The sequence below is a fragment of the Rhyacophila brunnea genome, unplaced genomic scaffold (genome assembly GCF_057557595.1).
Source record: "Rhyacophila brunnea isolate RB1 unplaced genomic scaffold, BYU_Rbru_1.0 scaffold_14, whole genome shotgun sequence".
NCBI classification, from domain to species: domain Eukaryota; kingdom Metazoa; phylum Arthropoda; class Insecta; order Trichoptera; family Rhyacophilidae; genus Rhyacophila; species Rhyacophila brunnea.
In genome coordinates, this window is record NW_028232796.1 from 12707403 (window position 1) to 12726288 (window position 18886).

The following is an 18886-nucleotide window of genomic DNA, read 5'->3' on the forward strand; positions in this document are numbered from 1 at the left end:
AATTATGACAGACGATTGAAAATCGCGCTCTTAATATTATTATTTCATGACATAACAAGGAAAGTAAATCTTTGTGTTGTAAAACCAAAATATCTGTCTTTTTAATGAAAATTATTAAGTTTGCAGTTACTTCACTTTAACGTTATCAAGTTCATGACTTTTACAGTTGAATAGAATTGGCTCTTTTTATGGTTTTACACTCACGGTGCGACATCTTATAATATAACATCTTCCGCATGTGACTATTTAGTGTAAAATTGTGCATTTTCTTATGTTAGTAACATTCATTCAAGCAACTACATAATATATGTACTATATTTATAGAATATAAGCGATCTACGAGGCAGCTGGCTCTGCTAGTAATATTTATTTATTTATTTGAAAAAGACACGTTGAGTACATAACAAATTATTAATTCAGGACGTTCACAACATTACATTTAGAATAAAAATTACAAGTAATCAGTTCGGAAAATCAGAAAAAACAAAGTGGAGGAAAAAAAGAAAACAAAAATAGTTTTATACAAAAGAAATAAAATTTAAAAAAAAAACAACAATGATTCAAAAATTACAAATTAAACAATAAAATAGAATTTAAAAAACAGAATATATAATGGATCGCCAAAAATATCTACATCTCTAGGGAGTGCATTGACCAACCGCACAGCCCTCGCTATTGGTGCCTGGTGAGCCTGACATTTCACCCAAAATAGGTCATGGCTGCGACCACGCATATAATTGACGGGTGTGTAATTGTTACTTTATTTTATATAAAATCAATATTAATTATTTAAATAATAGCCGTTTTACCATATATTCATTCAATCATCTAGGGATTGAAATACCAAATGAAAATATCAATACCGGTTTTTCGGTATTTCTTATTCAATAACGGTATTTCTTAAACATTAAAAAAACAGAAGTAAGTGCTTATCAATAAATATAGCTATTAATTTTTTTTTAAAAAAAATATTATTTTATAGCGAAAACCTACATAAGTACCTAAATTTATTATGTTGACATTTAAAAATATGTATTGATCATAATAGTGATTTTTTACAAATAATTTGAATATATTGATAATTTTAACCAAAGCCCTCAAAAGTTCATCAAGTGCAAATAAGTCCGGCGGGACGAAAAGCTTTTTAAATTCAACGCTTTTAGAATAATTGATCATTTTTGTCACGGATGTTTTCTATTTCGAAATAATATTATGATAATTCATGGTGTCAATTACTTATATAAATATATTTGATGAAATTTGTTTTATTATTTTTCACCTCTGTAAGATTCACTCAATATATTTGCATTTTAGCAGCACATAACTTATAATTATTCATTTTAAAAAATGTAAACGACTATGCTTTCTTAATACCGAAAATTCCGGTTTTTTGGATTTTAAAAACCGGTATTTCGGTATTGATAAATATTGGAATACCGGCTTTGAAATACCTACCGGTATTGGAATCCCCACTAACATCATGTTAAATTATTAAATCACGTGGTCTCACGAATCTTTAATTTTAGTGACTTGGAAGGGGACTACAAATGACAGGTAATTGTTACAATATTTTTGTACGTTGTTAGTATTTTGTTATGCTTATGCCACCTACTTTGCAATGGCCCAAGTTAGGCCAATGACCAACTCGGGCAGATGCAGGCCCATGTCAAATGAGGTTCGTATCATTGAACCTGAATTGAACGAATCAAATGGTACCGTTTGATTTATTTAATTTGGAACTGTTTGGTAGAATGTCCACGGAAACGATTTTCTGACAACATATTAGTCTCTACAGAAACATATTTGTTGAAACGTCAACTTGTTATAAAATTCTAACCTATCGTGGTCTACAATAATACAAATTTAACAAACTGTCGTATTCATTCGTTTTAAATGTACAAAATATAAAGAATGCTTCATGAATAGGTAGTCATTTAGTTAATTTAAAAGATTTATAGGTATGACGAGTTTTTAAAAATTACTTTTGATTAAAGCTTTTCATAATTGAACACTTGTTTATGTCGACAGTATGATATTGTGACTTAAACGACAATCGAACATATTGAATTGATAAAATTCGTTAGGTAATATAAAAATCATTCCGGGTTGATTTAACACAGTTTGTAGCTTAGAATCTCCGTTACAAAATATAAATAAAATGAAAATAAATTCTTGGTCTGGCATAATAATTATAGTAATGATATTAAATCGAACTCTTTGCATAGAAAAATGGCTGGATTTTGAGATAATAAGACCAAAAGCGGCGTCATGTTCGCGTATGGTTACTTATGAATAATAATATGTATTGATTATTAATCTATAATATACATAATTCAAGTGACTTCCTATGGTTTAAATGTCTAACATATTTATATGAACACCTCACGATATATAAATGGCGAATAATGCTTATCAACACTTTGACAGATTGCCATTAGTCTATGATCGTCCGAAATTCGAAACGAGAAAGGGCTTGTAATTGTGTGGTTTTGCAAATCGATATGTCTGGTAATTTGGGATCTGATTTTGACAGCTGAACAGTGGAACCACTCGTTTGAGAAATATGCTTGTGCAAAAAGATATGCTCAGGCTTCGTATCTTAAGATGGCGCTGGTTTGCCCCATGTGAAAGGGCCATTATGGTTGCGACAATACGTTCTGCCAACAGTAAATCCATGCACGTGTACACGTGCTATTATACTACTGTGAATCCTTTTTAGTAGATTGCGTGCGCGTCTTCGTGAAGTAAAAATAAATATGTAAGTATACAATTTTTACAATAGATATCCCAGAATCTGATAACTTGTCAGATTTAAAACGTTATATGTAGTGGATATTGGAAATGGAAGAGAAGATGATGTAGATTGGAAGGTAAATTACAGTATTGATTTGAATAAGAAACTGATTAGTGCTAATTTTATTTATTATTTCTGGAAATTAATGTATGTGCCTATATTTATTTTGAAAATCATTTTGCCTGTGCAATTTATTTAGCATTTTTCATTTATTTGATGCTGTTCGGCGGTCGTTCATTGATGATAAAATCTTCAGTTTCTGCGTGGACCACATACCGGGGTCGTTGGGCATGTTTTCAAGAAATCCTTGAACAGGTTGCACTCTGTTCTCGTCGTCGGGAATGTTTCCAGACAATGCTGATCAAATAATACATTTTATTATTGTTATAATATTATATTATGTAGGTAATTAGGTGGTATAAAGCAGGTATGGCCAACAGCTAGATTGATAATACCTATATAATATTTGAGACTTTCACTGTTGTTTTATATACCCGAGAGATGCAGGTTCGATAAGGGGTTGTGATACCGGTATTTCAAAACTGGTACTCTATTATTAATGGATACTAAAATACCGGATTGAAAAATAAAAAGATACCGGTATTTTCGGTATTAAGAAAGCATACAAGTTTTTATATAATGTTTGAGGCTTTCACGGTTGTTTTTTATCGTAGTATATTCTTGGGTTTTCACCGTGTCTCCTTCTTCCTTCTTTACTCGACGTTTCGGGCTCGTTGCAGAGGCCATTATCAAGAGATATGTTTTATGATGAAATGTAGTGTATGTATGTGAATGTAAACGTTGCTCTAAGAAAGTCAAAAGGAATCCGATTATCTAAGAGCAAACGTTGTTCAGAGTAATCTGTCAATCATTACGACCGGAGATACTGGCTCGAATATTAGATTTGCTGATAGTGCCGGAAGCCATGACGTTTTTAATCGTAATCCATCATCCCTATTAATGTTTTCAGGGTTTCTGTGGATTTCAATCATCAGATTACTCTGAACAACGTTTGCTCTTAGATAATCGGATTCCTTTTGACTTTCTTAGAGCAACGTTTACATTCACATACATACACTACATTTCATCATAAAACATATCTCTTGATAATGGCCTCTGCAACGAGCCCGAAACGTCGAGTAAAGAAGGAAGAAGGAGACACGGTGAAAACCCAAGAATATACTACGATACAAGTTTTTGTTTTTCGAAAATGAATTTTACGTTATTTTTCAATTCTAACTACTATATTGAATATTTAATTTAGTGTATATGTTGTATCTGCCGAAACGTAAATTTAACTGAAACCAACAATAGTTAAATATTTAAAAAAAAAAATCCTACAAGTATTATGTAGAATTGTCACGAAGAATTAACAAATTTCGAAATAGAAAACAATCGTGACAAATATTTCCAATTAATCTATAACTGTTGATACAACGTTAAAAGTAGGTACATCCAACAAAAGTTGAATTTGAGAGAGATTTTATTGTCCCCGGATTTATAGTACATACATGTAAAAATTATTAGCAGTTCTAAAATATTATGATCTATCGTCAATATTATGGTCAATGTAATAAATATATGAGAGACCTTAGGTTGCTAAAAAATAGTCTTTTAAATAGATTTTAATATTCATATTTATTGATAGGTACCTACTTCTTTTTTTCTATAATATGTTCTGACGAATACCGGTGTTCAATAAGAAATACCGAGATACCGGTATTGATATATTCATTCGGTATTGCAATCCCAACGTTCGATTCCTTACTTTTTTAAAAAGATTTTTTCTATTCTTGGAAGTGTTTTCAAAATTATGTACCTAAACAATAATTAGAATGTTACATTCCTAAATCTTGTGACTTATTCGTTGAATAAAAAAAAAATAGTTAAAGAAAAAAAATCGTTCCATGCTCAATGATTCCATTGAATACTAAAGTTTCATTAAGGGGGGACATGCTCAGCGTAGGTCAAAATGGAGCTTTTATTGCATTTTCAAAGCATGATCCTGGACATTCCTTAAACGTTGTAGATAATCTATTTATATAATTTTAAAGCCTTATTATCCTTTATATTTATTTTAAACATTTGATGACTGCACAAAGTATTTTTATTACATAAAATAGTATTCTTTTAAACCTCTCGCTCTAATGTTTTAGAATATAGTCATATTTCAGTACATAAATGTGCAGTGGTGTTAAGATTTTTTACATTTATTATTTTTTAAACGCATTTATAAAACCATTAGTATAATTTATGTCGACATTATTATAGTGAAATTTTTACGATAAACAATTATATTGATAATCTCTGTGATCCCAAATTTTACAAAAATTAGGCATTTTATTATTTAGAAAATGGGCAAGATTTACACATTTAAAGATACGTTTAAAGATAGTAATTATAAGCTATTTCTTTGACCATTCAACTATGATAAATATTCTACGAATAATGTTTGTTTTATAATAATTATTGACCTAAGAATAAAGTAGTGTTTTTTGAAATACGCCATTTCTTTTGGCATTCCCCACTGTATAAGCTACAACATATGGCCGTAGCCATAAATTGACAAACAATAATTGAAGTAGGGAGTAAAATGATATTGACGCGCGTGTTTGAACATGTACCGTTAAAAAAAATCGGTTAGGTACATGTTCAAACACGCGGGGGAATACAACTACTGGGGAATGACAAAAGAAATGGCGCATTTCAAAAAAACACTACCTTATTCTTAGGTCAATAATTATTACAAAGCAATCATTATTCGTAAGATGTTTATCACACTTGAATGGTCAAAGACATAGCTTATAATTATTATCTTTAGAATTATCGTCAAATGTGTTAATCTTGCCCATTTTTTGAAAAATAAAATGCCTAATTCTTGTCAAATTTGGGATCACAGAGATTATCAATATAATTTTTTATCGTAAATATTTCACTATAATAATGTCGATATAAATTATACTGATGGTTTTATAAATGCGTTTAAAAATTAATAAATGTAAAAATCTTAACACCACTGCACATTTATGTACTGAAATATGACTATATTCTAAAACATTAGAGCGAGAGGTTTAAAAGAATACTATTTTATGTAATAAAAATACTTTGTGCAGTCATCAAATGTTTAAAATAAATATAAAGGATAATAAGGCTTCAAAATTAAATAAATAGATTATCTACAACGTTTAAGGAATGTCCAGGATCATGCTATGAAAATGCAATAAAAGCTCCATTTTGACCTACGCTGAGCATGTCCCTTCTTAATGAAACTTTAGTATTCAATGGAATCATTGAGCATGGAACGATTTTTTTTTCTTAAATATTTTTTTTTATTCAACGAATAAGTGACAAGATTTAAGAATGTAACATTCTAATTATTGTTTAGGTACATAATTTTGAAAACACTTTCGAAAAGATATATTTTAATCAATAGAAAAATTCTTTATAAAAAACTAAGGAATCGAACCTAGGGATTGCAATACCGAATGAATATATCAATACCGGTATCTCGGTATTTCTTATTGAACATCGGTATTCGTCAAAACATATTATAGAAAAAAAGAAGTACCTATCAATATATATCACTATTAAAATCTATTTAAAAGACTATTTTTAGCAACCTTAAGTATCTCAAATATTTATTACATTGACCATAATATTGACGATAGATCATAATATTTTAGAATTGCTAATAATTTTTACATGTATGTAGGTACTAGGTACTATAAGTCCGGGGCCAATAAAATCTCTCTCAAATTCAACTTTTGTTGGATGTACTTACTTTTAACGTTGTATCAACAGTTATAGATTAATTGGAAATATTTGTCACGATTGTTTTCTATTTCGAAATGTGTTAATTCATCGTGAAAATTCTACATATCATTTTATTACTCCCAATTATGGATTGCAATACCGAATGCAAATACCAATTTCGGTATTTCCTATTGAATACCGGTATTCGTAAAATAATCGGAAATACAGTACAAAAAAGTATCTACCAATATATATATCGCTCATGAGAAAACAATACCTCGTATGCCACAAAACACGAGATGAAGAAAACTCTCTATAGTCACTATTAATGCATACAAATTCTTCATTATTTGTATTAGGTAAACTATTAAGATTAATAGTAGAATACGAAAAATACATAGTAAATTTGATGGACTCATAGACATTATATAGATTTTTTTCATCTCATGTACAAATAGTGTCATGTGGCATACGAGGTATTGTTTTCTCATTAGCGATATATAAATCTCATTAAAATATTAATATTTTATAGATTGTGTCATTGCTGGTCAACAAAGACGTTGAAGGGCTACGAAAGTAAACCAGACATCGCGTAACCCGACAAAAAATTACAGTCCTGTTTAAGCCTTTTATGTTATCAATCCGCTTTGTTTCCCCTTTCAATACCAAATATTATATCGGTATTGTTTTTTAGAACCGGTATTTCGGTATCGAAAAATACTGGGATACCGGGTATGAAAATATCTGTATTGCAAACTTTGCTCCCAATGTACGTATGTTTTTAAAACATGTGGCTAATTATGTCATCGAAGTGAATTCCATACGTACCCATTAATGATGTCTTATCATTATTTTTTATTACGTAGAATTTTGAGAATTTGGTAGGTAGATTGTGATTACTTGTTTACGTAAAAAGTCGATCGCAACAATAAATAAGTTGGCCAACCCTGGTAGAAAGAAGTAGGATGTGCAATATAAAAGCATTACTTATGTATTGTTTCATTATTTTAAATCGGTAAGGGTACTGTTTGCTCGCTATTTCATAGTGATCATAAAATTTAGAAATGTTAAATTTTATTTAAATATATAGGAAAAATACTTACCACAGTCAATTGTGAATACATACACATTGAGTATGTCAGAACCTTGCATTTCCCAGGATTTTTGGAGACCTCAACGTTACAACTGGCAATCGATTCGTCAATAACTGTATTGTAGAGTGGGTCTAACAATGCTTTGATACCGTTGCTGTTCAATTTGTCATCGCTGGTCAGCAAATCGTGTTGCCTTAAGAGACACTTGACGTTGTTGCACTCCGCATCGTTAATAGACTGGCTGCAAGCCAACTTAAACAAAAATATCGACCAAATTATTAATAGTTATTTATTATTAAAACACTGTAATATAATCAACTGTTCGCTGCACGCCGAAATCGAATAAAAATGTAAATCGACTAACAACATTATTATCAATATCAATAAAGCCAACTGCTGCTTTTAGAATCTATGGGTTTTCGTCTTTTACGATATCATCAGGCGCGCACACAGAAAAATGATTTGGTGGGTAAGGTACAATGTAAAAAAATATTTACAATATTTTTTAATGATTTTTAATGCGGCGGGAGAGGGTAGGGTTAAGAAAAATTAATATGTGCATACCCAGAAACTTTGAACTTTGAGTCTAGCTATAAACACATGGCCTGCAGGTATAACTAAGGGTACCTACGAGTTATTGCTAGCTGTCCCATCAAATAGTCGTTATCGAATGTGAGTGGGTTTGTGTCTATTAGATATGTGCTAGATTTTTTTTCAAGATTTGTGCTAGCGGAATTTTGAAGTAAATGTTGGATGCTCCAGATAGTTGCACCAATTTGTGAGTGTCACGGGTCTTCCAGTGACCACAGGTCTTGCGTGTCGCAGACTGCCGAAAAGATTGGCGCCAACCCGTTCACAGACAGTTCACAAAGGTTTTTGAATTAGAAAAACCATCTTCTTCTTCTTCTTCTTCTTCTTCATTTTATCTTATCTATTCGTTGGTTCCTATTCCATTCATCCGATTGCTATGAAACTTTCGTCAGTTGTTGTGCGCACACCCGCGAAGGTTTCTGAATTAGAAAAACTATCTTCTTATTCCTTGTTCCTATACCTTCATCCGATTGCAATGAAACTTTGGTGAGTTGTTGTGCTCATGACCGCAAAGGTGTCTGAATTAGTACAACCATCTTCTTCTTTTTCTATCCAATCTTCTTCTATTCGTATGCGTTCCTATACCATTAATCCGATCGCGATGAGACTTTGGTCAGTTGTTGTGCGCACGCCCGCGAAGGTTTCTGTATTAGTATAACCATCTTCTTCTTCTATTCTATCTTATATTCATATGTGTTCCTATACCAAATTTGTAAAATCCATGCTTCTCACATGGACAGCCGTATGTGGCCTGTTCACGCGTTGGAAAATCTTCTGATTTGTTCGTGTACGCTCCAGATGGCAACACAAAAAATGTTGTGTATCCAAAAGCACTTCAATAAACAGAATTAAAACACAAACACTTTCTTTCTTTAAGTGACATTCCAACGCATGCCGGGTACTAGCTAGTCTTTAATATAAATTCTTACCGTGCGTCCAACAAGTTTCGTATTAAACTCTATCAAAAACTGTGAAAAGTGTAACAGATGAGGGTGTATGCTATACGCACAACTGTTATATTGTCCTAAGCGTATGTGGTTTAGGTTTAGACCCACAGGAGAGTTCCCACCCCTGATGCCGGTCATTCCGATCGCCAGATATTTCCAGGATAATCTTACTTTTGAACCAGCTCCAAACTTATCACCCAGAAAGGCTTTCTTGACTTCTTGATAATATGTGCGGAGACATCATGATATTATGAGTGTCAAGCGATAGGTTAAAATATTTGATTTATCGTCAAACTCAGTGTCTGTCAAACTTTTCACCTAACGGCATACTGGGAAAGTGGTATTTGATTCGTAGCACACTAATTAAATAATTTAAATATATTATCTAGGTAAGTACTTACTTCCTTTATTATTAAAAAATATATTAGTGTTAGGTAACAGTAAAATGATATTTTTATAGTAATATTTTATTATATACATAATAATATATGAAGCTGATATAGATAATAATTCTATTAGTGAGAAGGATGCAATCGATTTTGGGAAATAATGCGGCTCTAAATAACTCCGTATCTATCATTTTTATAATCGTTTCGTTTTTTTTAATTTCATCTCCTAAGAAACGGAATTTGCTAAGATACATTGATCCAAACGGCAACAGAGATGAATGGATGTTGTATATAATCGAGGATATTGACTCCGCCGAAATCAAAAATACTGACAAATCAAGCTCGTAAAATGAGTTCTTCACAGTATCGTTATTTAAGCCTGTTCAATTTATTTTCATTGTAATTTTCGGGTCTGTACCGTATTAATATCTAACTTGTGAAAGCATTGGAGACCCATTCTCCTCGCCTCGCCACACTTCTCCAGTTACCGGGTCTTTTTTTGAATTTTTTGAATGGTCAACGGAATTTAAAATCAAGAGAGGGACTTACCTTTCTTAGGTAACAACGATCTGTGGAAACACCACAATTGTTAGACTCAGTCAGAAACTTGAATGAGAAACTATCACAGCACTTCCTAGGTCTCTGAAAAAAGATGAAACGAAATTTAATCACAGCACTACACTTTAAAACTTTATATTAAAATATCCTTGTTTGCAATTATTATTACAGATCATAATTGAGAGTTTTCATATTTTAATATACTAGAATATACCGGGGGTTCCCAACTAATTTTGATATTAGTCACTTGCTCAACCAGTCTATACTCTGGGTCTAAATTCACATTGAAAAATATGTGAACTTGGCAGACCCGGTATATGAACCTAGGCGTAACGTGCGCTGTGTTGTAATTAAAATTTAAAATTTTCATTTTAATATTATTAAGTCTTAGATTGAGTCAAAGTTAAATAAATAGATGAACCTAGTGTTCTATATTAAATCTTATAAATAGTTTGCTAGAGAATTTCAGTTGATTCAGAGAATTCCCATAGCTTGAGCTTTGAACGCCATCTTTGTGATTTAATAGAAGCTCGAAATGTGTCTATTGGGACGTAGTTCCATTTTTATTGCATTACCATTGGTAGGTACTTACTTAAAAACTTTATATATACTTATATATATATATATATATATATAGATTTTTTGGCATATTACTTATTTGATTACGTGTATTCATATTTTGTAAATACAGTATTAAAAGGCACCTTACCCAATCTAAGCTAAAGCATAATGCTAAAAGACAGGTAATGGTATAATATTTTAATTAAAAGTCTTTTATGAAAATGTCAATTTTTTTTTCAAAATTGCATTTTGGCTTCACAAAATATGTTAGATATCTAATATATTTATATTAACTGTGTTTACCTATTAATATTTTAATATGCTATGTAATATATAACTATAATAAACATCAGTGGCGAATTTAAAGCCTACCTTCTAAGAAAACTATATCTTCGAGTATTTATTTCAAATTTAAATACATATGGAATATTTTAAAATATAAAGAGTCATCTACGATGTGAATTTGAATGTAAATTGGCCCGACTGTTTAAATTAGTCAAGTTTAGAATCAAACAAAAAATTACAAGTGAGTAGCGACATCTGTTTTTATTCTTTGAATGACGATTATTGACAAAATAATCGAAAATTGTTTTCTATACTTATGATGACTCATCTCTTCAAGCAAGTCTACAAATTTTGTCGCGTTTCGGAAGCGCTCGAGGACCCGCTTCCAACTCTTTTTACAAATTTTATTGTCTCTGCCTGCCGCTTTAAGCAAATAATAAATAAATAAGATGATTTAAAAAAAATAACGTCTATTGGGTTCAATCAGATATAATTATTAATTGTTTTTAAAAATAACAAATAATTGTATCTCGTGATAATTATTTAGATTAGTTCAGTCATAGACAAACATAATTTATATCGTTTTAATTCAGTCAGATTGTTGTTCAAAACATGGTGGTATAGTTTTATTTTGTGAGACAATTCCGTGATTTATTGTGTTCTGAATGTGGAATGTAGATAGATTATCTTGTTTTGTATCCTAAGTCATTCGTCAGTGCTTTAAATACAAATTATTTGTAAAAATGTATAGTTTTCCAATTGAAATTGGTCATTGATTGTTGTAGTCCTGATCAAATTTTAAAAATATCGTTTTCGAGTTTGACGTTTATGTGTCCACACATATTGTCAAAATACTCTAAATTAAACTAGATTATCGAATCTTTCAATTATAGCTATTGAAAAGAATTATTAATTAAATTAAAACGTGGGCAAACATTTTATATTGATGTTTAAAAAAAAAATCTGCAGAAAAACAGACGAATTGACCTAGAGTACAAATGATCATATTTTATAGTAAGGCTTTATATTAATTACCTACTGAAATATCTTGAAGTGTTTTGAATGGCAAAATGACAACAACGGCTTTTTTCAAAGCCACCAATGATATATTTTTGGGCGTATGTTACGTGTATGAATGTTTATGAAAATACATAATTTAAACTCATCGCTCAATTTTATACCGTCGGTGAGCTATTGAAATTTCAACGATTCAGTGTGTCGTTGTCTTTAGTGTGCACATATTATTATTCATCAGTACTAATAGCGTAAGTATTATCTTCTTATTTCCTGTAAGTATACCTTACAAGTGTGCTATTTTTCTCTGATCTCTAGAGCCTACCTCTTCCCAAAAGTCACCCTTTGCCACTGGTAAACATATTAGGTAAGTATATGATAATAATATACTCGTATAAGAATAGGATGTCATCATTAATTGAACAATAATGGTTACAGACTTCAATAAACTTACTATTAGTATTAGAGAATATTTATTTTGTTTTTGATGTAGTGTTAGAGTCAGGATATCCATAATATGTAGTCAATTATAACCTATATGCATTTATAGAATAATATTCAAACAGTGCTACATACGATTAATGGCGGGGTACTGCATTGACTCGGAATCTGGCCTTCAGCCACCTGTGAGAGAAAACAAAATTGAATTTAAATCGAAAATATTCGATGCATTTGGCCAATACCTAAATAATGGTCTTAAACTTACCAGGAATACAGCAAAGCTAACAAATAGTAAAGCCCACATGTTGATTTCTGTCAAAAACTTTAATAACTGATACAGAAATAATTTTAGAGTCGTCCTTTTATATTTATTTTTTTGAAATTAAATCGCACCCAGTAGTATACTATTATTATTTATGATAAAATCGATTATTAAGTGCCTACTAATATTAAGTATACTTTATCAAATTATACTTCTAAAATATACGATGGGTGTGAGAAAAAATAACTAGATAATAATTGTGAGTTTTATGTCATATTTTTTTCCGGTAGGTAGTTACAGTAAACTAACAATCATAATAACGGTCATGTAATTAAATGGGACAAGGCTACCAAATAAAACTCCCATTAGTTTTTTTTTTATCTTGATACCTATAATAATAATGTATTATTATGTTGAAATTAATGCTGATTATTATAGATATTGTGTTGTATTTATGTACAGAGCTGGATTAACCATTGAGCTAAAAATGTCAAACTCAAGAGCACCAAAATACTGTCAAGAGCTTTAAGGTATCTACATTGATTTACTTAGGCAGAGTAGTTTATGCAATGACATTATTAATGGACAACGCACTCAGTACAGTAGCTAGCAAGTAAATTCGCCCAAAACAACATTCGCACATGTATAGGTAGACGTCACGTGACAAAATTCCACAATTTCCATTATGCGATATCACGCATCGGGAATTTATAGCAATATCACCTTTATTGTAATTGCGTTAGAACAGTGTTTTCAGTGTCAATGTTTATGTGTGCGAACGATATTCATATTAAAATATAAATTATGCCATTCGGCAGACCCGACAGAAAGCATCGGGAATTTATAGCAATACCACCTTTATTGTAATGGCGTTAGAACAGATTATGCCATTCGACAGACCCGACAAAAAAGTGAGTGTCATTTTTTTCCAGATGATTCGCCCATACGAGTTTTTTTCAATTAGCGGCGTCCTAAGTAGAGGGCTTGCTCGCCTATGCCAATGCTTACGGGCCGCACAAAATTATGTTTTTGCTAATTACTTTTCAAATGCAAATTAACACGTTAATTACAAAATTAATTAAAAGGGCCCGTAAGCATTGTGTTAATTATGAATGCTATATGCAGCTAATTTTCATTCCAGAAATAGATTCAAGACTTTTTGCAAGAGTAAAGGAAATGAGAAAAAAAGGAAGTTTTTCGCCGTTTTTTGTATACCTACCACCTTTCCGTTAAGATGTCATCAAATTTGCTAGTTTAGTCCGTAGGATTAAAAATGACGAAATTGAATGGTTACTTCAAATTTAATACATTCTTTATGTACCTACAATCTGGGTGTTTGCTTGAAAGATTGACAGGCGGCCTATGTAACGTTCTGAATCGAAGATGGCAGCCATCCTCCAGACATTAAAAACAAAATCAATCATAATCCTTTTCACAGATTTTGTTCTAGACTTTTTTTGTTGTACACAATAACAACATATAAAATTAATTCAATTTTATCTTTGATGTGATCTTTACTAGAGAGTTGACTTTTTAAATATAAATTACTTGTTATTGGCAATGTTTTACAAATAATTATAACTAAGTAGAGGTTTATTCTGAGCAGCCAATTTTTATTTCAGAAATAGATTCAAGACACTTTTTAAAACTTTTCCAAGTTAAGCTAAGCAAGAGTTCTTATCAGAATCAGAAAAAGACAGTTTTTCTCCGTTTTTGATAATACTATTCCGTTTCCAAAAGTGTCAACAAAAATAAAGTGATTTTTTAGAAATAAATAATATCTTAATAATAGTCTGTACGATTTTGAATGAAGAAATCGAATAACTACCTCAAATACATTCCTTGTGTACAACTTGGGTATCTTATTTGAAATCGTGATAGGTGGCCAGTATGACGTCTTGAATCCAAGATGGCAGCCGCCTCCAGATATTTAAAAATTAATCATTAATCACAGTAACAGTTGTTCTAGACTTTTTTTGTTGTTCACAATAAAAAAATGTAATTAGTTCAATATTGTGTATTATGTAATTTTATCAAGAGAGCTAACTTTTAAAATATGAACAACTTTTATCTTTTACTGTTAGAGGCAATGGTATACAAATATAACTACCCATCTTACAATTTGTTTTATTTAATAAATTGGAATGTATTAATACAATACATGGGGTTAATACTTGATGTTTAATGTAGAATTGGTTCGATTTTATTTATGCATCATTTTACACTCGTTTACACATTCAACATTCACCGATAACTTATGTGTTTTTACCAAAAGATAGAGCAAAAAATCTATAACCCAAAAATATTTAAAAGGTATTCAACAATAATCGGTGATATAATATACATATTTAAATAATTATCATCAGCAGCTATTCTTCCCGGTTCTTTGTATTTATCAGAATTAGTGATATTATTATTTTTTATTTATATAATCGACTTGGACCAATCCACTGCTAGATGAAGATTATCCCAACTTGATTCTATTCTTCTTAATCATATGAATTACTATATTTATCAAAATTGGTGATATTATAATAATATATCTACCTATTTATATCGTCATTATCATCATCCTGTATCAATCCACTGCTGTATGAAGGCCGATCTAAGCTGATTCCACACCTTTGGGTCTTATGAATATTCTTATAAAAATTGGTGATTTTATATACATATTTATATCATCAGTATCATTAATCCACTGCTCGATTAAGTCTATTCCTCTCAGATATATGCATTGTTTCATTCATCAGCATTTGTTTTGATATGAATGTCCTGCATCAGGGAACTATTTTATTTAAGGCTACAATTTTAATTAAAAATTTGATTTTTAACTGTTATTCATCATATTTAAATGCACGTGATTCAACGAAACATTTATATACCTACACTTCATATATTGTATCAAAATGTCAGTGGTAGCAATCGGCGACTGCCAGGTGTTATGCTAGACTTAGCAGCCTGAGGTGGTGTCAGACGAAATTCCGAAGACTAAACTACAGAATAGATTACATATATGACCCCAAATTTATATGGGCAGTGACAACAAATTTAAATGTCAAACTGTCTGAGGTGAGTTAAAATCCATCCTGAAGGGAAAACTACGGCGCCGTCTATGCATACTTCACAATTTTATTAAAATCCAACACCAATCATTAAAACGATAAGCTGTCTGCAAGACCTAGCGAAGCAGCTGGCTATTGCCAGCTGGCTCTGCTAGTTTATTATTATTCACAAAGTTATATTTTATACTTAGCACCTATAATGTTTATTTAATACCGGTATTAGCCTTTCCCCTAGGTATTTATGTGAATAATTCAAATAAAATATGTTTACGATACATAATTATATAATATAATGCTTAAATCATTTAATAATATTTTAAAAATTCTCGCTGACGATGCGTGGTATATTAGTCTGTGATATATTAAAAAAGTAATTGAAAATAGACAAATTATTTTCGTATATGGTCGGCAAACAGTAACAGTGTGTCTATTCTATAGGTACCTATCGACCGCTAAAGTGATAAAGTGATAAATACGACGGCTAACTAGGGTAGGTTTGTAACAAAGTATTAGCACTTATTGTAACAATTAAAATAAGTTGGTTATAATTGTTGCAATAAGTGCTATATTTTAACAGCACCTCTCTTAGCTGTGATACAATTTAGAGCGAGATAAACAGTTTTGACTGTTGAGACGGCTAACTTATTGTAATAATTATAATACCTCAATACAAATCTATAATATAAAGAACACTATTTTGTTTGATTGTTCTTGTTTTATGCGCTGCCATACCATTCATCCGATTGCGATAAAACTTTGTTAACTTATTGCTTGCACTTGCGCAAAGACTAAAGGCTATATCTTATATATAAAAATGAATGTCTGTCTGTCTGTCCCGTATGCGTTTCTATACAAGTGGTTGTATGCACACCCGTGAAGGTTTCTGAATTAGAAAAATCATCATCATCTTCTTCTCCTTCTTCATTCTATTTTCTTTCATTCTATTTTCTTTTATCCGTATGGTTCCTATACCATTTATCCGATTGCAACGAAACTTTCGTCAGTTATTGTACGCACACCCGCAAAGGTTTCTAAATTAGAAAAACCATCTTCGTCTTCTTCTTCATTATATCTTCTTTTATTCGTATGGTTCCTATACCATACATCTGATTGCAATGAAACCTTCGCCAGTTATTGTGGTAGCACCCGCAAAGGTTTCTGAATTAGTACAACCATCTTCTTCTTCTTCATTCTATCTTCTTTTATTCGTATGGTCCCTATACCATTCATACGATTGCGATGAAACTGTCGTCAGTGGTTTTGCCAACACCCGTGAAGGTTTCTGAATTAGTACAACCATCTTTTTCTTCTTCTATTCGTATGCGTTCCGATACCATTCATTCGATTGTAATGAAACTTTGGTGAATTGTCGTGTGCATGCCCACAAAGATTTCTGAATTAGAAAATCATCTTCTTCTCTATTCGTATGCGTTCCTATACCATTTATCCGATTGCGATGAAACTTTTGTCAGTTGTTGTGCGCACACCTGCAAAGGTTTCTATATTAGTATTATATAAAATACAAAGTTTATTGTTTGTTTGTTCCATGCAATTTTGATTTTTTTTACTACATATTAAGGGGGGACATGCTCAGCGTAGGTCAAAATGGAGCTTTTGTTCTATTTTCAAAGCATGATCCTGTACATACCTTAAACGTTGTAGATAATCTATTTATATAATTTTAAAGCCTTATTATCCTTTATATTTATTTCAAACATTTGATGACTGCATAAAGTATTTTTATTACATAAAATAGTATTCTTTTAAACCTCTCGCTCTAATGTTTTAGAATATAGTCATATTTCAGTAAGTACATCCATGTACAGTGGTGTTAAGATTTTTTACATTTATTAATTTTTAAACGCATTTATAAAACCATCAGTATAATCTATATCGACATTAATATAGTGAAATATTTACGATAAAAAATTATATTGATAATCTCTGTGATCCCAAATTTGACAAGAATTATGCATTTTATTATTCAAAAAACGGGCACGATTCCCACATTTGAAGATAATTCTAAATAAGCCATGTCCTTGACCATTCAAATGTGATAAACATCTTACGAATAATGATTGCTTTATATTAATTATTGACCTAAGAATAAGGAAGTGTTTTTTTGAAATACGCCATTTCTTTTGGCATTCCCCAGTGCTTAAGCTACAACATACGGCCGTAGCCATAAATTGACAGACTATAATTGAAGTAGGGAGTAAAATGATGTTAACGCGCGTGTTTGAACATGTACCGTTTAAAAAAAATGAAATCGTTACAATGGCAACGCGTAGAAATATTTCGATGTATGCATAGTTTGTTTATTTTAAAATTGTTACCATGGCAACGCCTACAAATATTTCAATGTATGTATAGTTTGTTTATATCATGGCAACGCCTAAAAATATTTCGATGTACGTAAAGTTTGCTTATTATAAAAATGTTACCATGGCAACGCTTAGAAATATTTCGATGTACGTAAAGTTTGTTTATTTTAAAATTGTTACCATGGCAATGCCCCAAAATATTTTGAATAACTTATGTATAGTTTGTTTATTTTTAAATTGTTACCATAGCAACGTGTAGACATATTTTGATGTATGTAAGTTTGTTTATTATAAAGTTGTTGCCATGGCAACGCCTTAAATTATTTCGATGTATGTAAAGTTTGTTTATCTTTGATTTGTTACCATAGCAACGCTCGAACAGAATAATTAAAACCTTGATAATAAATAAATTAAAATTTACAAAATAAAGTAATAATAAATTAATTAAAAGTTAAGAAAATATTTGTAATAAATAAAAAGACAATATGAGTACTCTAAAAATTAGGGGATTAAGATTAAGGTTTAATTTATAAAGTGTACCATATATGTAATTATTGAAAAATACAAACTACTCCAAACTTTTGAAGTGTTTTATTTCAACTTGACTACCAATAAAAAAACAAATAATTTGGATAGTTCGATGAACCAAAGAAAAACTTTTATTTATGTTGTGAACCTGATTCGAAATCACCACACCAGAGCTATTGTACGACAACATCTTCTTGGCTACGTGAAGGATGGCGCTGTTATCGACTAAATGGGAGGAGCTTGTTAGTTTATAATGGAAGTGCGGTTAAAAATGGGAGGAACA

General features: G+C 30.9%; 1 protein-coding gene across 1 annotated transcript in view; it reads right to left on the reverse strand.

Moving 5' to 3' along the window:
• Positions 1–18886, reverse strand: part of LOC147075635 (uncharacterized) — a 92281-nt gene that overhangs the window by 59043 nt on the left and 14352 nt on the right. The window contains exons 4-6 of the mRNA XM_085941935.1: positions 12563–12610; positions 10118–10210; positions 7651–7893 (exon numbers count right to left, since the gene is read on the reverse strand). Coding sequence (XP_085798061.1) covers positions 7651–7893; positions 10118–10210; positions 12563–12610 — 384 coding nt within the window. The remainder of the gene's footprint in view (positions 1–7650; positions 7894–10117; positions 10211–12562; positions 12611–18886) is intronic.